The sequence below is a fragment of the Cebus imitator genome, unplaced genomic scaffold (assembly GCF_001604975.1).
Source record: "Cebus imitator isolate Cc_AM_T3 unplaced genomic scaffold, Cebus_imitator-1.0 Scaffold11, whole genome shotgun sequence".
In the NCBI taxonomy this organism is placed as follows: Eukaryota; Metazoa; Chordata; class Mammalia; order Primates; family Cebidae; genus Cebus; species Cebus imitator.
The window spans coordinates 7,759,937-7,776,604 of NW_016107326.1; the positions used below are offsets into that span (position 1 = coordinate 7,759,937).

Consider the following 16,668-nt stretch of genomic DNA (forward strand, 5'->3'; position numbering starts at 1 on the left):
CAACATCTTGGTGACATATATGAAAAAAAACAAGCATCATATAGAACACTGTTTCCTTTTTTCACATTATGTGCTACATTATTCTTTATCAACAATGAACAAGAATTGGAGAATAGGCCTACAGTGAACATTTAGAATTGGCATTATAGAGAGCACAGGTTAAGATAATTTATTACAGATTTTGAGTTTGCTTTAGTCTGGTTAGTGAGGTAGAGAAGAAAGATTTGGGGCTCTGATGTAAAGCACATTGGTGTCCCAGGTTTGTTCCTGATGTTGGTTAAGTGCTCAGGCATGTGAATCAGTTCTCAGCTATTTGGGTCCTGGCTTTGTAAATGCAGGTAGGCCTTACACTTCTCATCTGTAAAATGGGTGAATAATTGCTAGCTTACAATGTCTTTAAGAGAGTTAAAGTATGTACTATGTGCTAAGTGACTGAGACATAGAAGGTCTTAAATTCATAGCTGCTACTCTGAGTGAGCTAGGTGATTATAAAACTGAGAGGTAAATAAATCCTCACAGCACCACCACTCTCCACTTTATCCCTGCTGCTAATAAATGACCCAGGAGGTGCCCTCTTGGCATTGAAAGACCTTTCCACTGATGCAAAAAATCCAAAACATCATATCCCTGCACAATATCTGGTGATGGGCTAATTTAGACTGACTTTTGTCTGCATGGTGAAGTATCATCTGTTTCTTAAATCTATGGCTGATGGTGTAAGGAAACAAAAGCATCTCTAGTGACCTCACAGACCATGTGGATTCCAGGATGCCCTCTTGCTCCCTGTGTGGACAGGGGTGGTGAGGGGGTTTAAATCATCCCCATGTGAGGTGTGAGGCAGCACCATTTGCAGATACTGAGCGAAGGCTAAGGCAGCCTTCTAGATGGGAATCTAAAGAATGGACCTAGCCCTTGAAATAATGAAAGAAAGAAATCTAGATACATAAAGATGCTCTTGGTGCTGAAGCACCGGGAACTACATTACTGGTTGTTTTTGTTTTTACTTTTTTGATATTTTAGACATTAATTCTTCTATACATATTCCACATATAGAAAGGTTAAATAAAATGCTATCCCCCTCTTCTTCAAAATATAAAAAGACAAGGACTCTAGATAGCCATAACTTTCTCCCCCTTTTGCCTACTATCTTTAGAATGTGTCATTGATCTCCTAATAGGAATACATGTATTTTTCCAAGGATCTCTGATCTCTTTAGGAGAGTATCCAGTGTTAAGTTTGTTTTGTTCTAATGATTGCCAAAATTCTCCCTCCCTGTGCGCCACTCTAAATCAGTTCTCTGGCTCCAACTTGATGTAATTCATTAGCTTATCAGAGATAAACTTCAACATGTGTCATATGAAAAATCATGAAAATCTCCAAAAGAAAAAGCCCATATATCCATTGACAGAATTCCAACAAGGACATCTTGGCAGAGGTGGACTTTCTCTCATTTCAAGGAACATATAAATTATCCTTTCTTCTTTGACCTTACTGGTTTCAGCAGAAAACATCTAGTGTCAGCTGGAAGCACAGGGCTGGTGTGGTCCCTTCTTCAAGGATACTTGCTCTCTCTGTTTCTTTTGCTCTCACACTAGTTTTACATCTCGACTTATTCTTTGTTTACTCACTTCCTATATGGAGCAAATATGTTTTGTTTTTGTTTTTGTTTTTCTGAGACAGAGTCGTGCTCTGTTGCCCAGGCTGGAGTGCGGTGGCGTGATCTCAGCTCACTGCAACCTTCACCTCCTGGGTTGAAGCGATTCTCCTGCCTCAACCACAAGGTCAGGAGTTCAAGTACAGCCTGGCCAACATGGTGAAATATGTATTTTCTGTAAGGAACCCACGGTTAAGTAGAGGGGTATAAAACATGATTGTATTGTTTACTTTTGAATTTCTTGGAGTAGCAGGCTAAGAGCATTGCATGTAATAAGCACATTTCAACTATTTGTTGAATAAATAAATTTAAAAAATAAAAGATAAGTTTTTAAGCCTCAGTTCCAAGAACTTTCCTTTTCTTCATAAACAAGTGGAAAGAAAGTCACAGTTTTCTTTCAAAGAACAAGCTGCAATTCTCATCAGTCAGGCCAGTCAAAGGAGTGACCACACCTCTGCTAGGGCTAGGGGATTGGCAAATGAACTAGCAATCTCTCAGATGCATTAAGTAGGAATATGTAAATATACCAATATGTAAACAGCGTGCCACTTGTGAAGTTGGAGCAATTGATTTCAACATTGAAAGCAAAACTTCAAAGAGAAATATGTGTTCCTAAACATAAAACACATCTACACAGAATTGGCTAGCAGGGCTCAGTCCCACGGGGAAATGTCTCCATCAGGTTCCTCCATGAGAGCAGCACCACATCTCAAGTTGGATCATATTTCATTGGGTATCTCTCAATCTCTCACTAAACACTGGTCAGGTTGGAAGACTGTAGCTCGGTGGAGGCAGGTGATGTATTCCTTTCTCCACCACTTGTGCATAATGGGAAGACATCTAGGTTTGCCTTCAATCATTGTAAACCTGTTTCCTGTTTCTGGAGACAATCAATGATTGGTAATTCAACTGAAACAGATATTCTTTAAGGAAACTTCTATCCATTATGGGTAAATATGATGGATACATATTTCTCTCCTCTCCTTTCCATTTTTGGTAGGTGTAATGTACCATTCCTCAGGCAATTTTTTAAAAATAGCATGACTCATATGAGAAGACAGTTTGTACTTAATAACATGGTAATTACATTTGTGCCTAGTAAGCTAATGGGACTTCATTAACTAAAGCAAGCAAATAAGAACCATTTAGGGTTTCCGTTCATGCTATGTCCAGATGAATCATGCCATTGAGAAGAGGCTTCTTTGATGACACAAGTTCGTATACAATGATTCTGAGTTGGAACTTTGTTTGAACCAATTGCATCCCCTCTCAGGGAGTATGACTGCATTTGTAGTTTGTAGGCCATGTACAGGCACAGCCCGGAGAAACCCCACATCTCAAATCTTATCACTTTTCTGGAACTTTCCATTTTTTCTGGGCTTTAAAATATAGGCTGCTGGAGTCCCACCCAACTAGACACACACACTTTTACTTTAGAATACCACTGGAGACACAGTTGTGTGTTTCATACGTCAAGATACTTAAGCCCAGTTCACTTACACACAGACAGCATGATAAAGATTGCTCCCAGTTGCCCAGACTCAAATTAACTGCCACTGTGGTCCACCAGAAATATTGGTGAGGACTTACTTAGCCTGCATCCATCTCAATAACTTTGGAAATGGCATTTTCAAATGTGTTTTGCACATACAGAAAATATTAGCCATATGGGATGGGGAAGAGAGAGGTAATCTAGAAAGGATAACACTGGATATTTGGTTCTGGGAGCAAGCCAAATCATTTTCTGATATATTTAGGACAAGTCATGCCTACATCACAACATGCCTTCACCACAAGATAAAAGAACTCAAAGGCCAAAAGCCAACAGCAGAGGTGCAAACACTGTGGACCTTTAAGATGCAAAGTGTTGCAGTAACTTCTTGCAGTTGGATCACATCATTAATACCAAACTGACAGGAAGCCACCTCTATTTGTTCACATGTACTCAAACAATCACAGAAGAATTGGACTTTGGAAAGAGATCCAGACAAATACACAGATACACACACACACACACAATTACAAACACAAACACATGATAGTGATTACAATCACAGAGAAAAGTAACTCTTGAAAAGATGAACAAGTAGGCATCTCAATAGTATGTTTTCAACAATATTGTCTTGGAGAACACATTATTGAAAAGCTATGCCCGAACTAATAGCCCAAAAGTTTTTTTTAAATGCCATTGATGATGATTTAGTCATGCTTCGTGCAATGTAAAACAGCAGCAAAACAGGGTGAAATCACATGGTGAAAATTGAGAAACTTCATATTAAGAAATATGCCCAAAAACACACTATGATTAAAAAAAAACTCATGAGTTTGTCTCAATAAACAATACTAACTCAGTAAATCAAGTGTGATAATCTGGCAATTTAATAGCAGTGTTCTAAAGTCTATACGGAGCACTGCCCAAGGAATAAAATTTCAAAATGTTATCACCAAAATAAATGTAAGGCAAAAATAGAAATGTAAGGGCTTGGTCTCTGTTTTGTGGATAAAAGGACACGAACTCTGCTCTATACACCAGAAACTCGACACAGGGAGGAGGAGGTCACTGGGAATGTGGATGTGGTATGTAGACAAAAATGGGACCAGAGTCCAATGGACATCAAAACACATCAGGACAATACAGAAACAGACACAAAGGGCTGGAGAGAAGCGTCCTCCTTTTCAGCTTTAATAGTATTTGTTCCCATTATTAGTACCATGACTGAAAACAGGAGTGTGCCTTTCCTTTTTTTTGGTTTCCTGCAAAGAAGTTAGTGCGTCATCCAAAAGAACCAACAAATCAAACAAGAACAGAAATAGGCTACTTCCAATTTATGCACTCTAGTTGGAGAGGGGTGTGTGTGTGTATATATATATATATATACACACACACATATATATATACACTCATATATATATAATATATATACACTGGACAAGGGAATGAGATTATATATATATATATATATAATCTCTCTCTTCTTGAATTCTTGGCAAATGGTTAGTCCTGTGGTTAGGAGTGAAGATAGAGGGTGGAGGTTGGAAGAAAAGTTAACGAAGAGCATACCGCTTTCGGCTTCTGCAAAACGACAAGAAAAGAATTTAAAATCAAACAATTTGATAATAAATTGACTGACACCAGAAGGAAAGAAGGAATAAAACCTTTGTTTCAAATCATTTGAAGGATGCATGTGAAAACAAGGTTTTTCAGCAAAGCATGAAAACAGTATCATGGGGTGAAACCAACAACAAAAGAGGCTGTTAAACACGGGTTAACGAAGGTGGAAAGGAGAAGCAGGTCCTTGGAATTTTCACACCCAGTTGGTTAGAAAACGTGAGAGGAAAAGAAGTGGGACATTTTTAAATAAAGAAAAATATTAAAATTATTCTCAGGGAAGATAAAAAAAAATTGTTTATCTTTAACGTGGATATTGTTTAAGTCCTGTGTTTTCTCAGAGGCATGATCCACATTCCCTCAAACACACCTTTTTCCACAAGAACCAATGTGCTTCCACACTGAGACCAAGCCACATTTGAGAATTAAAGCTGGTAACTGCACATAGAAAGCCCAAACAAAGCCAAACAAGTCCTTTTTGCCCTGTTCTGAAAAAGAAAAATACTAAAAACTATATCTATAAACATGGCTTTGTTGAAAACATCTCAGAATTGTGACTCAATTTAAAGATCTATAGAAGAAAAGTTTCATCCTCAGCTCTGAGTTTGTTTTCTTAGAATGGTGACATTGGGTTCACAATGAACCATTAACAGCATTTTACTCTTTCTGTCTCCTTGGGATCAAAAGGAAATGAGTTAGAGACAAGTGCTCAAGGTTCAGGGTGCAATGTCCTGTAGTCAGATCATTCCAGAATGGTCAAAAAACACTATTCAGCATCAGCATCACCCACATCATGACATTTTTTTTTTTTTTGAAAGATACACAAAAGTAAATAGAGAACATTGAAGTACACAAAGATTTGCTGAGTTGGCAATGTGGAGAATATCATTTGCAAAAATCCAGGATACACACAGTTCCCCTACACAGGTACAAGTGAGTATTGGCAAAAACATGGGCAAACAGTAATTCCAGAAAATTCTGCCTCATCTGCTGAACAGCAAATAACCAGGACTCTCAGATTTTGCAAGCAATACTCTTCACTTTGCCAACATGAAAAAGAAAATATTTATCTATCTACCTATCTGTTAACCGCTACAGCCATGTTCTACATACGGCCACCAAATCTACCATTTTTTCTTCCTTTTGGTTGATTTGGATTTTCAAAATAGCTTAACATTTGATCAGATTGACTTTGTGAGCAATCTGATCTGGAAGTTAAGGTAACAGAAAACATTGGACTGATCTGCTGACAATCCAGTATTTTATTTTCTTTTGTCTTGTCATAGACACAGACTGTACATTTGAAAGTCTGGCTGTATTGGGTCATTCACCCAGATAAGGAAAACTTAAACGATGATAACAGGAAACTTCTAGTCTTGCCCTGTACTCTGCTCAGTTATTAAGGTGTTTGGTGGAGGAGATCTGCCCTCTACATTTGGGCATCTGCAGGATCAAAAAAAAAAAAAATGTACTACTGAAGAATAGACTATGGGTATCATTTCAGGGAACAAAAGCTTGAGTATTTCTCAATGAGTTCTGTTTCTCCCAAAACTATTGACAAGAATTAAGGAACAACAAAAAAAAAATCATCTCTATTGTATCTGTAATGCATACAGTACTCCATCAGCAAAATTTCTTGTTAGCACGATGCTTCCCTCTTCCAGCATAAACTCGTATATTGACTGGGATGTTATCTATTTCAACCAGACCCAGTCCCTCATCAGTCTGATTTGCACATAATTAAGTGTAAAATAAATAAATAAGGAGAGCTCCTGCCTCTGAGCCCCACTCTCCTGGCTCATTTACATGAAGCTGATATTCTGCCACCTGGATTTTGGTTGCACCGGGAGAAGCACATATGGTACACAATAGGTTGCTTGTAATTTGGCTATCAAGAGAGCTGGTGTCTCCCCTCACAGCTCTATCTCAAGGCTGCTGTAAAGGAGGTCAGAGTCCACCTGCTTTTTTGCTCACCGCAGTGTAAAAGGGTTTTAAGGTCTAGTTTAACACTTAGAAGGTGAAAAGTCCAGGTCGGCACGATCAGGTGGAGATATTTGGAGGATTCATCCTTCTCCCCTGGATAAACACTCTCTTAATGCCCAGCAGGGCTTTGGATGCCAGGCTGGTCTGGCATAGAAGCTGCAGTGTCTGGTAGGGCATCCCTCAAAATGTGCTTTAGGGTCAGAGAAGTGTTACGTCTGGTTCTATGCAGATAAATAATGCACACAAAAGCAGAAGTGAACCGACCGTTCTCAGAATGCACTCTCACCACCAAAGCCAGCCGCTGGGTCGCTGCAAACTTACCGGCTCTCTCGGTTGGCAGACTTGTATTCAATGGCTATCATTAGGAGCTTGAGCTTCACAAAACACAGCCTGCAATGAGATGGAGAAGCCTCCCAATCAGTGCTTCTGAATGACCAGAGACACATAACAAACATTATTATGATCTTCCAGTCTCCTAATGCAGTCATTATCTGAGGGGTTTCTCATTCCACCAGCCCTGTGCCAAAGGGAGGGAGTGGAAGCAACACCTCCCCATCTTCCCCATTAAACCTGATTTCTTGCAAGTGATAAGGTGCTGAATACTCAAAGTGCAAATTGCACTCTGGTCTGGCTGTCTAGACACAGAGCCCAAGCAGGGATTTGTGCCTGGGGATTTTCACTGGGCCAGATTCATTAGTTACTCAGTCGGGTAGTAAAATGTTAACTACAGGGGGAGGGAAAGATTTGGACCAGCTGGACCTGCTATTTGGATTCCATTCAGTCTTTTGTACAAATGGCTCATATTGTTGTTCCGAGCAGACCCCTGTGTGCTTGGAATGATGATAATAATACTTTGCCTCTGCGTAAGTGCCCAGCACATGACGATGGCATTGTCACTCCTGGCTCCATCCAAGCTGTCTCACCTCATCTGCCCGATGCTCTCAACTGCAGGGCAGACTGCTTTGAGGCTGACTTGTTCCTGTTTCCGTCCCCTCCCTTGTGTGGCCCCCACTCCCAATGCCCTCTCTCTTCCCAGCCCATCCTCCCATGCCACATCAACTCTAATCTTCCAACTAGTAGGTCTTCTCCAGCAACTGCTACCCTGTGATTTTCTATTCTCAAAACTCTCCCAGCACCTTGTCCGCAACCAAATCACTGAGCTTTTAGTCAATGTTATGCTGGCTATGGTCACTCCCTATTGTTTCATGTGTGTGAACTTTGTCTCCTCAAACAGGGAAACTTCCTTAAGAGAGCTGGACTTGTTCGGAATTCTCCATAGTGCATAGTCAATAGACCCACCAATACAGAGAAGTTAAACAAATGGTTTCCACTTATTGGGTTTCAATTCTAAGAAAATAACAAAAGGTGCAGTAAAATATTTATGCTTAAAGATGTTCAGAGTAAGTATTATTTATACTGAGTAGAAAAACTGAAAGCAACCTAAATGTCCAATAATAAGGCAATAAAGTACAGTGCAATGTGGTATTAGACAGCATTCTAAATGGCTTTTCAAAGAATATTCCAAGATATAAAATGAACAAATATTAAAGACATGAACATGTAAATAGAACAAATATATAAAAAGACATGAACATGCAAATAGCACAATACAATTAGATGAAACTATATACTTACATACTTATAGAAATAAAAGCTCACATGAACAAAATAATTATATATATAATGTATGACAAGTTTCTACAGTGAGCATCACCATTTTTGAATAATAAAACATTGATTAACTGATAGATTGAATAATGAGTTGATGCTTATTTAGCTCTAGCCTTGTAAGTGGGGTAAGGTGCTGGGTCACAGTGGGGAGAGGACCTCCTGGTGGTTCAATTTAACCCCCTCAATATCCCTAAGAGGAAGTTACTACCCCTATTTATCCAGACTTCTACTGATAGCTCCATTTTACAGGTGATGAAACCAAGGGTCAGAAAGTCCATGTAACCTGCCTAAGGCCTCTAGCTAATACCTGGCAGGAGACATTACATCTTGACCTCCAGTGAAGCCTATTTTGTAGTGGGAGAGACAGACAATAAGCAAATATACAAGTGAGTAAATAATAAATTTCTAGATGATGACAAGTTCTATCTGAAAATAAAACAACCTAAGAAGCTAAAGAGTAACTCAGAAGGGGTATATAATCTGTGGTGGTTCTGTTGGATCATTCTGAGGATGCAAGGAGCACAACAGCGTGATGAAGAGATATGGGGAAAGAGCTTTCTAGCAAGTAGAAACAGCAGGCACAAAGGCCCTGAGGCAGGAAAGAGCTCTGGGTATTTGAAGATCAGCAATAAATCCAGTAAGACTGCAGCTGAGTGAGCAAAGTCAAGCGTGACAGTGATTAGGTCAGGAAATGAGGTGGAGCAAGATGGTAAGGTCTTTGCTCTCCGGAGCAAGGAGTCTGCAGCTTATTATGAGTGGAATGGGGGGATTTCAGTTGGTTTAAAATAGAAAAGTGACATAATCAGATGTGCTGGATATGGGGATGTGTTGCTTTCAAGGAGAGTGCTGGCAAAGGCCTCATGCTCTGAAACCAAATTGCTCATTCCTACATGTGAGGCTGTGGTCCCCAGCACTGCCTTCAGCAGACAGTCAGATGTCAAAGGACCACTTCTATCCAGGCATATCTGGGATCCCCTGGTGATTTGCAGGTTTTCTGATTCCTGCCAGCAGACTCTAATGACCTGGGCTTTGTGCTGATTATGCAGCTTGCTGAAACACCAACACACATATCCAACTACAGCTGGAAAATGCCCTCCTTAATTTATGTCCCAAAGAGCACTGCTAACATGCACCCTTTATGGGACTGTTACTTCTGGAGCTTACATTGTTTAAAAAAAAAAATCAGATAGCTTGTACAATGTTTACTGAACCAAATTACCACATTAAGTAACCACGCTGTAACATAAATAGTAGCTAAATGCCAAAACATCAGGGAGAAGGCTGATCTTAACTTGGTATGGATCATGCAAAGGCTAATTTGCTGATATCCTATGAGCAATGACCAGTCCAATTTGGGACTCTGGTAGTTCATGGGATCAAAGATCTTCATTGCTTTTATAAACCTGATCCCACTGGTAAGAAGGGAAGAAACAGTTCATTGTAATGGTGAATTATGTCTTCCTAGCTACTACTGCAGGAAAGTTCATAAAATCTATGTCGTGTTGTACTCATTCCTTAACCTTATAGGGGATGGACCTGCAGATCTAAGTCCTCTTCCAGTTTTAATTCCATAAATTCAAATCCATACCTAAGATAATTCTACATGCCTTATAGAAGCCCCTTTTTAAGAAGTCCTTTGACCCAAAACAAGCTGTTGCCCTTTGGCTAAAGGAAAGGAGAGGGGTAGAATGATGTGAACAGAGAGAACATAGGCAAGCCACACCACAACACAGATTTGCAGATCAGCCCTTCAAGACTGGACAATCCTGCTCTTCCTATGCAGATGAAAAACTGAGGTCCAAACAGGGGGAAGCAATTGGGTCAAGGTCAAATAGCTTTTATGTAAAAAGTCAAAAGTGGAAATTGACTCTTTGAGGCAGTGTGCTGCACAGATGCTTCTCATCAGAACAGAGGAAATGAAGTGGCAGTCACAAGCCCAACAGGCAGACACATTCTGTTTGGTGAGTACAGTGTTTTTTAAAAACTGTAAATAGATGTCAACAAGTGAATTCAAATAAAAACTGGCTTTTCAGCTTTCCTTGAGAAATCAGATATGGCTAAAACGGAGTGCAGCTACGAAGCACTTATCCCTCTGGATGAGATGTTTGTTCTCCAAGGTGCCACAGTCCCCACCACTCTCTATTGTCTCAGACCGCCTGACTCTTCATTCTTTGTTGGTAACTGCCTGACTCCTACAGGTATCTAAGTTTTTAATCCCTACTGTAATAGGTATCCTTTGGATACTGGCAAAATACAAATCATGCATAATCAACCATGATTTACACTGGACACAGAGCTGTGGCTCCCTCTGTGAGTGTTCAAGTCACACTTTTTTGTTAGATCCTGCCACAGATAGTTGGCCAATATCAGGATCCTGGGCTTAAGGACTCCATCCTGTTGCAGAGATGCAGCCTCTGTTGGAGATGCCCAGTGGGGAAGAGCAAAGTGAGTAAACAGGGGAGCTGGTGCAGTAATCACCTGTTTAATTATCTTTCCCCTCTAGACTGAGTTTTTCCTGTACAGGACGTATGCTTTGCCTCACTGGCATTTTGCAAAGTTCAAAGAGTAAGCCTTCAGTAAAGGTGGGATAAATAAATGCATGTATGAAAGGGGAGAAGAATCTCATGAGTAGCTGAAGTGATGGAGAACAGACAAAGTGGCAAACTAGGAAAGTCTATGTGGAGAAAGCTTGGAAGTGAGTATAGCATCATGAAACAAGCTGCTTCTTAGCTTGTCTTATTTGTTAGAAGCAGACAGATGGGAAAGGAAGGATACAGAAGGAAAAAAAGCAGTGATATGCTCTGGGAATCTAATTTTTGCCTTCAATCCACAATGCCAAGATGCAAGTCCAATTCTAAAATATAACCATTTGTCCTCGGGACCTTCTACAGACCCTCTTATACCCTTATGTACCCCCTACACTCCCAAGAATGTATATACTTTCAGTCTACCCATGACTGATGTTCTCTGGTTAAACATTGACTTGCAACATTCAACACCATTTTTTGGTAAAGAAGAATGGGCATTAGGCATTGAATCCTTATTCTCATTCTACCTTTACTCAGCCTACAGTGTTTCCATGTATACAGAACTGGTGTGGAACCAGGAAGCGGGATGAGGTGAGGTAAGGGGCAAAAAAGGAAGCAAGAACGCCTTCACAATGTGAAAAATGGGATAAAATCAGCCATAAGCTAGCAATAATTTAATTCTTGGTTTCTAAAATAAAATGCCCCAATATGTCCAACACAGGAAGTTGTTTCTGGTTGCAAAAATAATTACAGGGGAATAGAAACGACTTCTTTTTTGAGAAAAAAAAATGCCACTTGTCACCGAAAGGTCTTAAACCAGCAATCTGCAATAAAAATGTTATAATAACAAGTTAGATTACTTTCTTGGTAATTATTAAGTAGAGGTCTACCAAATTTGACAACGACATTATACAAAGCCCCACCCCCCTTTTTTTTTTTTACTGCCAACATCATCTGTTAACTACAGTAGTTTCAACCCAGATGTTCCTGAACAAAGGCTCTTAAGAATTAGAGTCCAACTGTTTCTACCTACCCACAGGGAAATAAATTGTTCTTGCCATTAAATCAACCCCCTTGACTGGAAAGATTACTTGCTGGTGTGAATTAAACATGGAAACCTGTCATAGAGTTTGCACCTTCAGGAAGAGCATACAAAGAGGAGGTTTGGAGGAGCTCTGCTGAAGAGGACTCACCGGATGAATCAGGTGAGGGAGGACAAAAGAAGCAGCTGTCATCATCCCCCTAAACCCAGCCCCACCCAAAACACCAGTCCCTCTTCAGTGATCCAGAGGGCCTCTGGGATATCAGGTTGGCACATGCAATTGGAGTAGATGCGGATACAAACACTGCATGTTGGGAAGCCAGGTCTTCTGGATCAATGGGCTACAACGGAAAAGATTCACATTCAGTAGCTTTAATTTAAAACGACAGGTCCTAGAAATTGAAATATCTAGGTAAAGAAACTTTGAAACATCAGAATTTCCAAGACTCAGCACCAGGAAAATAGAAGTGATTTAAAATGTTGATGGAAATGTTAAGACTCTATTTTCCTATGAAGCTTTGCTAGGAGTAGAGTGGAATGGTTTCAGAATATCTTCACCCTTTCTCCTACTCTCTTATTTTTTTTTTCTCTCTCTCTCTCTGTCACACACACACACACACACTCTCTCTCTCCCCCCTCCTCTCTCTCTCTCTCTCACACACACGCACACACACACACCCCATCTCCACCAGCATACCTAAGACACTATAATTTAATAATAATTATATCACTTGATATAGGCAATAAACTTTTGCCTAAAGTGTGAACAACTGCATTTTTAGAGAACCTTGCTATTATTATTCATGAGAAACAAAATGAAAGGAAGAACTGTGTGTTTGCTACAAGAGCCCAGCATTGAGTCAAAGCCCAAGTGTCCACCCCATTTACAACAGAACTGAGCCCTCTGTACTCTGGACCCACCACTGCCTCAGTAGCCTGTTATTAAGGATTTCAATAGACTTTAGAGTCACTAGTTTATTCACTAGCACATAAGAAGGTCACCTCTTGGATCGCTGTAGTAGAAATAACCACATCTGTATTCATATATGTTCAACCCTAATTACAATACTCCCCAAACAAGTGAATGAATAGGGCCAGTTCTATGAGGGGAAAAAAAATTTTTTTTAATGAGATCTAAGCCTCTCCATAAATTCATTTAAGATGCCCATTTTTGGCTAAAGAAATCTATCATGTAACAATTGGGTCTGCCTGGTTTCTTTCTGCTCCATGTTCAAATTTGGATGTCTTTTTCTAAAAATTAATGACTTCACAGAACTCAAGTTAAACTAGCTACAGTTTTCATTGGGCAAGAGGCCCAGCTTTTCTCTGGGCAGTCTTAAATTTTAAATTTCCCCAAGCGGCTTCTTTTTAAAGATCTGTCTGTGCAAAACAACACAGGTTGAGAGCATGATTTTCTGGATTTGGGCGAGGAGCACTGAGTGCAGGGAGGTAGAAGAGGGAATGGAGAATCCCCCCCTGCACTCTTAAACCAGCACAGTAGCATCCATACTTGCCCCCGGGCTTGGGGACAGAACTCCTGCCCTTCAGCACAGCTAAAGAAGATCTGATCGGAGTTCCCCAGTTACCCAGGCATTAAATACTCCACATCAAATCTGAATTTTAACTGCTCCATTAGCTGCAGAGGGATAGAGAGAGACACATGCCATATTTTAAATACATCTTTTGTCCTAATCCCCTCTGAGCTGTAAAACCAGATACAATTAAGCTTTTATATTTTGCAAATGATGCATGACTGACTAACAGGCTTACTGTGAGATTCAGAACCTAGAACACAAGTGTTCTTGAAGCAGCCCAGCTGCCGAACCTGTGGTTTTCTGCAGCTCCTCCTTGTCCAGCCCCTCCTCTCCCCTCTGCCCTCCCTGGGGATAGGAGAGTGCACCCTCACTTTTGCAAGTGCTCACAAAAAAAAAACCTGTTATCAATCCCCCCTCAAAACATCACAAGTCAAAATAAATCTGATGCATCTCCTTCTCTCATCTAAAGAGGAAAGCAATTTGCGGTAACTGGAAAATCTTGGAGACCTAGGTGCTGAGAGAGCTCCCTATGGTCCTATGTCATCCAGACTCCAGATTCGCTACCACTTAGAACACACGCTCCCTTCTTTATTCGCCCATCTGAATCCACACTCCCAACAAGGCACAGCTCAAATGTCATCTCTTCCAGGAAGCACCCCCTGGTCTCCCCAGCCTACAGGGAGATGTCCCTATAACTCTAGCATCTGTACTCCAGCTGTGCGCACCTACCAAGGCACTTATCAGTCAGTACCTATGTCGCTCCGAGGATGCATACTATTTTCCCTCACCAAACTATAAACTCTGGAGGCAGCCACCCTAGGGAAACTGAATATTTTACTTGGCATTTGTAAGTATTGCTATTGATCTTTTCATGCATATATATTTGATCAAATCTAGTTGCAGGTTCCCCTAGAATTGGCACCAAGCCTGTCACAATGGTGCACATATCCCAATTCATTAAATATCTGGTTAATTGGTGATTAACCAATAAGATAATTTCCTAAAGGTTAAAAGTAAATATAACTTGGATACACATCTGGCTCACAATGTGTTTCTTTCTTCCTAAGTGCTTCTATTGTATTCAATGGGAAAGATAAATGGTAGAGGAAAAAGGAGAGGAGGGGAGGAGGGAGGGGGGAAAGACATTAACCAGTACTGACAGATAAATCATAGTGCTTCTATTTCAGAGAAGGAAATTGGGGGTAAGCACCTGTGATGGCTAATATTGAGTGTCAACTTGATTGGACTGAAGGATGCAAAGTATTGTTCCTGGGTGTATCTGTGAAGGTGTTACCAAAGGAGATTAACATCTGAGTCTGTGGACTGGGAGAATCTCAATCTTGGTGGGCACTATCTCATCAGTTGCCAGCGTGGCTGGATAATGCAGGCAGAAGAACGTGGAAGGACTAGACTTGCTGAGTCTTCCAGCCTTCATCTTTCTCCACTGCTGGATGCTTCCTGCCCTTGAACATCAGACTCCAAGTTCTTCAGCTTTTGGACTCTCGGACTTACACCAGTGATTTGCCAAGGGCCCTTGGGCCTTTGGGCACAGACTAAAGGCTACACTGAGAATCTCTTGGCTTGAAATATTGATAGAGATAGCTTTCGGGGTGGCAGAACCTTCTGCTCCCACTGCCTGTTTTGCTCCCCTTCCTGTTCTCTTAGGAAACAACCCCAAATTTCACCCCTACAGCCTGCTCCCATATCTTTTCATAGAATGACTCTCCTAGTTTCCGAGAAAACTCCAAGCTCTCCCAGTCCCACTCTGCAAGGGGACACTTTGCCAGCACAGAGAAAAAGCAAATTTATTTCTTTCCATGCTTTAAGATGTTATTGGCTGCATATTGTTTTAGTGCAGTGCATAATTACAGAAACTGCTCTGAAAATCTGTATATTTTATCTGTGCTTTATGATACTCAGACTATTCCCCAATTCTTTTTCTTCTCTGTGAACCAGCTTAAAATATATTTTGGCGTCCTTTATGTCATTTTGAAATTGAATAGCCAATTCTTACTGTAATGAAAATACTGATGTTCCAGCCCGGTGATATACAACACTACCCTCTAATTACGGCTGTGCTTTAATTAACCTGAATTGAAGAGTGTTATCATTAAACTGCTGGTAACTTTGAGTTATGGCTTTTCTTTAATTTAAAGTAGAAAACACAGATAATTAAGCCTCCAGATAATCAAATGCTTGAGGAGAGCTTCAATGTTTTGGGATGTTCCTAAATCTCATTAAATGTCCTTCCTTTATTGATCATTCCTACCTCCGCTGTATCATTGTATTAAACGAATAATAGCACTAAGTCGTACACATTCTCACTCACATCAGAAGTGGGAGATATATATATATATATATATATCACAAGCTTTACCGAGCAAATACTAAATTCTCTGACAACAATCTGTCTCCTCCTTGGGACATGTTCTAAATATGAAAATCAATCAAAGGAAATATTCATAGAGCTACTAGTACCAGCTCTTGAGCTGGCTGAAGGCCAGTGAAGTTCCACATCACCCAGTGGGTCAAGGTTGGCAAACTCACAGATCCACAGGGCCAGGCATGGGATTTATGTGCAAATCTGGCCTGCTTTAAGATATCAGGGAGGAGTGACTATATGACTATTCTAAACCATTTGCTACATCAAACTGGAGCCAGTTAGCATTCAGAGGAAACGCAGGTCTTGCACTGTCACATTAGATTTTCTAAAGAAGCCAGAAATCTACTTTTTATGTGAAATACCACTATTTTGAAATATCAACAACAAGTTGTTATGAAATTAGACACTATGTTAGGCAACTATGTGAGTTGAACATACCTTGTGAGTATCCCAGTTAGAGTCTGTAGTGGGAGCAGTCCTAACCCTGCAAGTTAACACCTGTAAGAGGAACCAACTCAGTTCCCAAGAGCAGAGTAAGAGAAGAGCGGGAAAGCAAGAAGGGCTAGGAGAGTTTGGAAATAGCATGCCTGTTAGACACAAACACCAGTCAGGCCAGGGAAACCACACAGCCAAGGAAGGGGGCTTCACGACACCCCTGGAGACGCCCTCACCAGGCACTAGCATCTCTGCTATGTGCTCAGACCACCACCACATTAGACAGACAAGGCTTCATTTGCTTCTGTTAAAAAGCCTGCTTTCCCAC

General features: G+C 40.5%; 1 protein-coding gene across 29 annotated transcripts in view; it reads right to left on the minus strand.

Annotated features, from left to right (window-relative positions):
- The window catches only part of KCNMA1 (potassium calcium-activated channel subfamily M alpha 1), a 768,447-nt gene that overhangs the window by 149,695 nt on the left and 602,084 nt on the right, over nt 1-16,668 (minus strand). For 18 of the 29 annotated variants that reach the window (XM_037727288.1, XM_037727276.1, XM_037727295.1 and 15 more), the window contains exons 16-17: nt 7,068-7,136; nt 4,716-4,727 (exon numbers count right to left, since the gene is read on the minus strand). In XM_037727288.1, coding sequence (XP_037583216.1) covers nt 4,716-4,727; nt 7,068-7,136 — 81 coding nt within the window. The remainder of the gene's footprint in view (nt 1-4,715; nt 4,728-7,067; nt 7,137-16,668) is intronic. The other 11 variants (XM_037727278.1, XM_017548868.2, XM_017548858.2 and 8 more) reach the window with 1 other exon arrangement.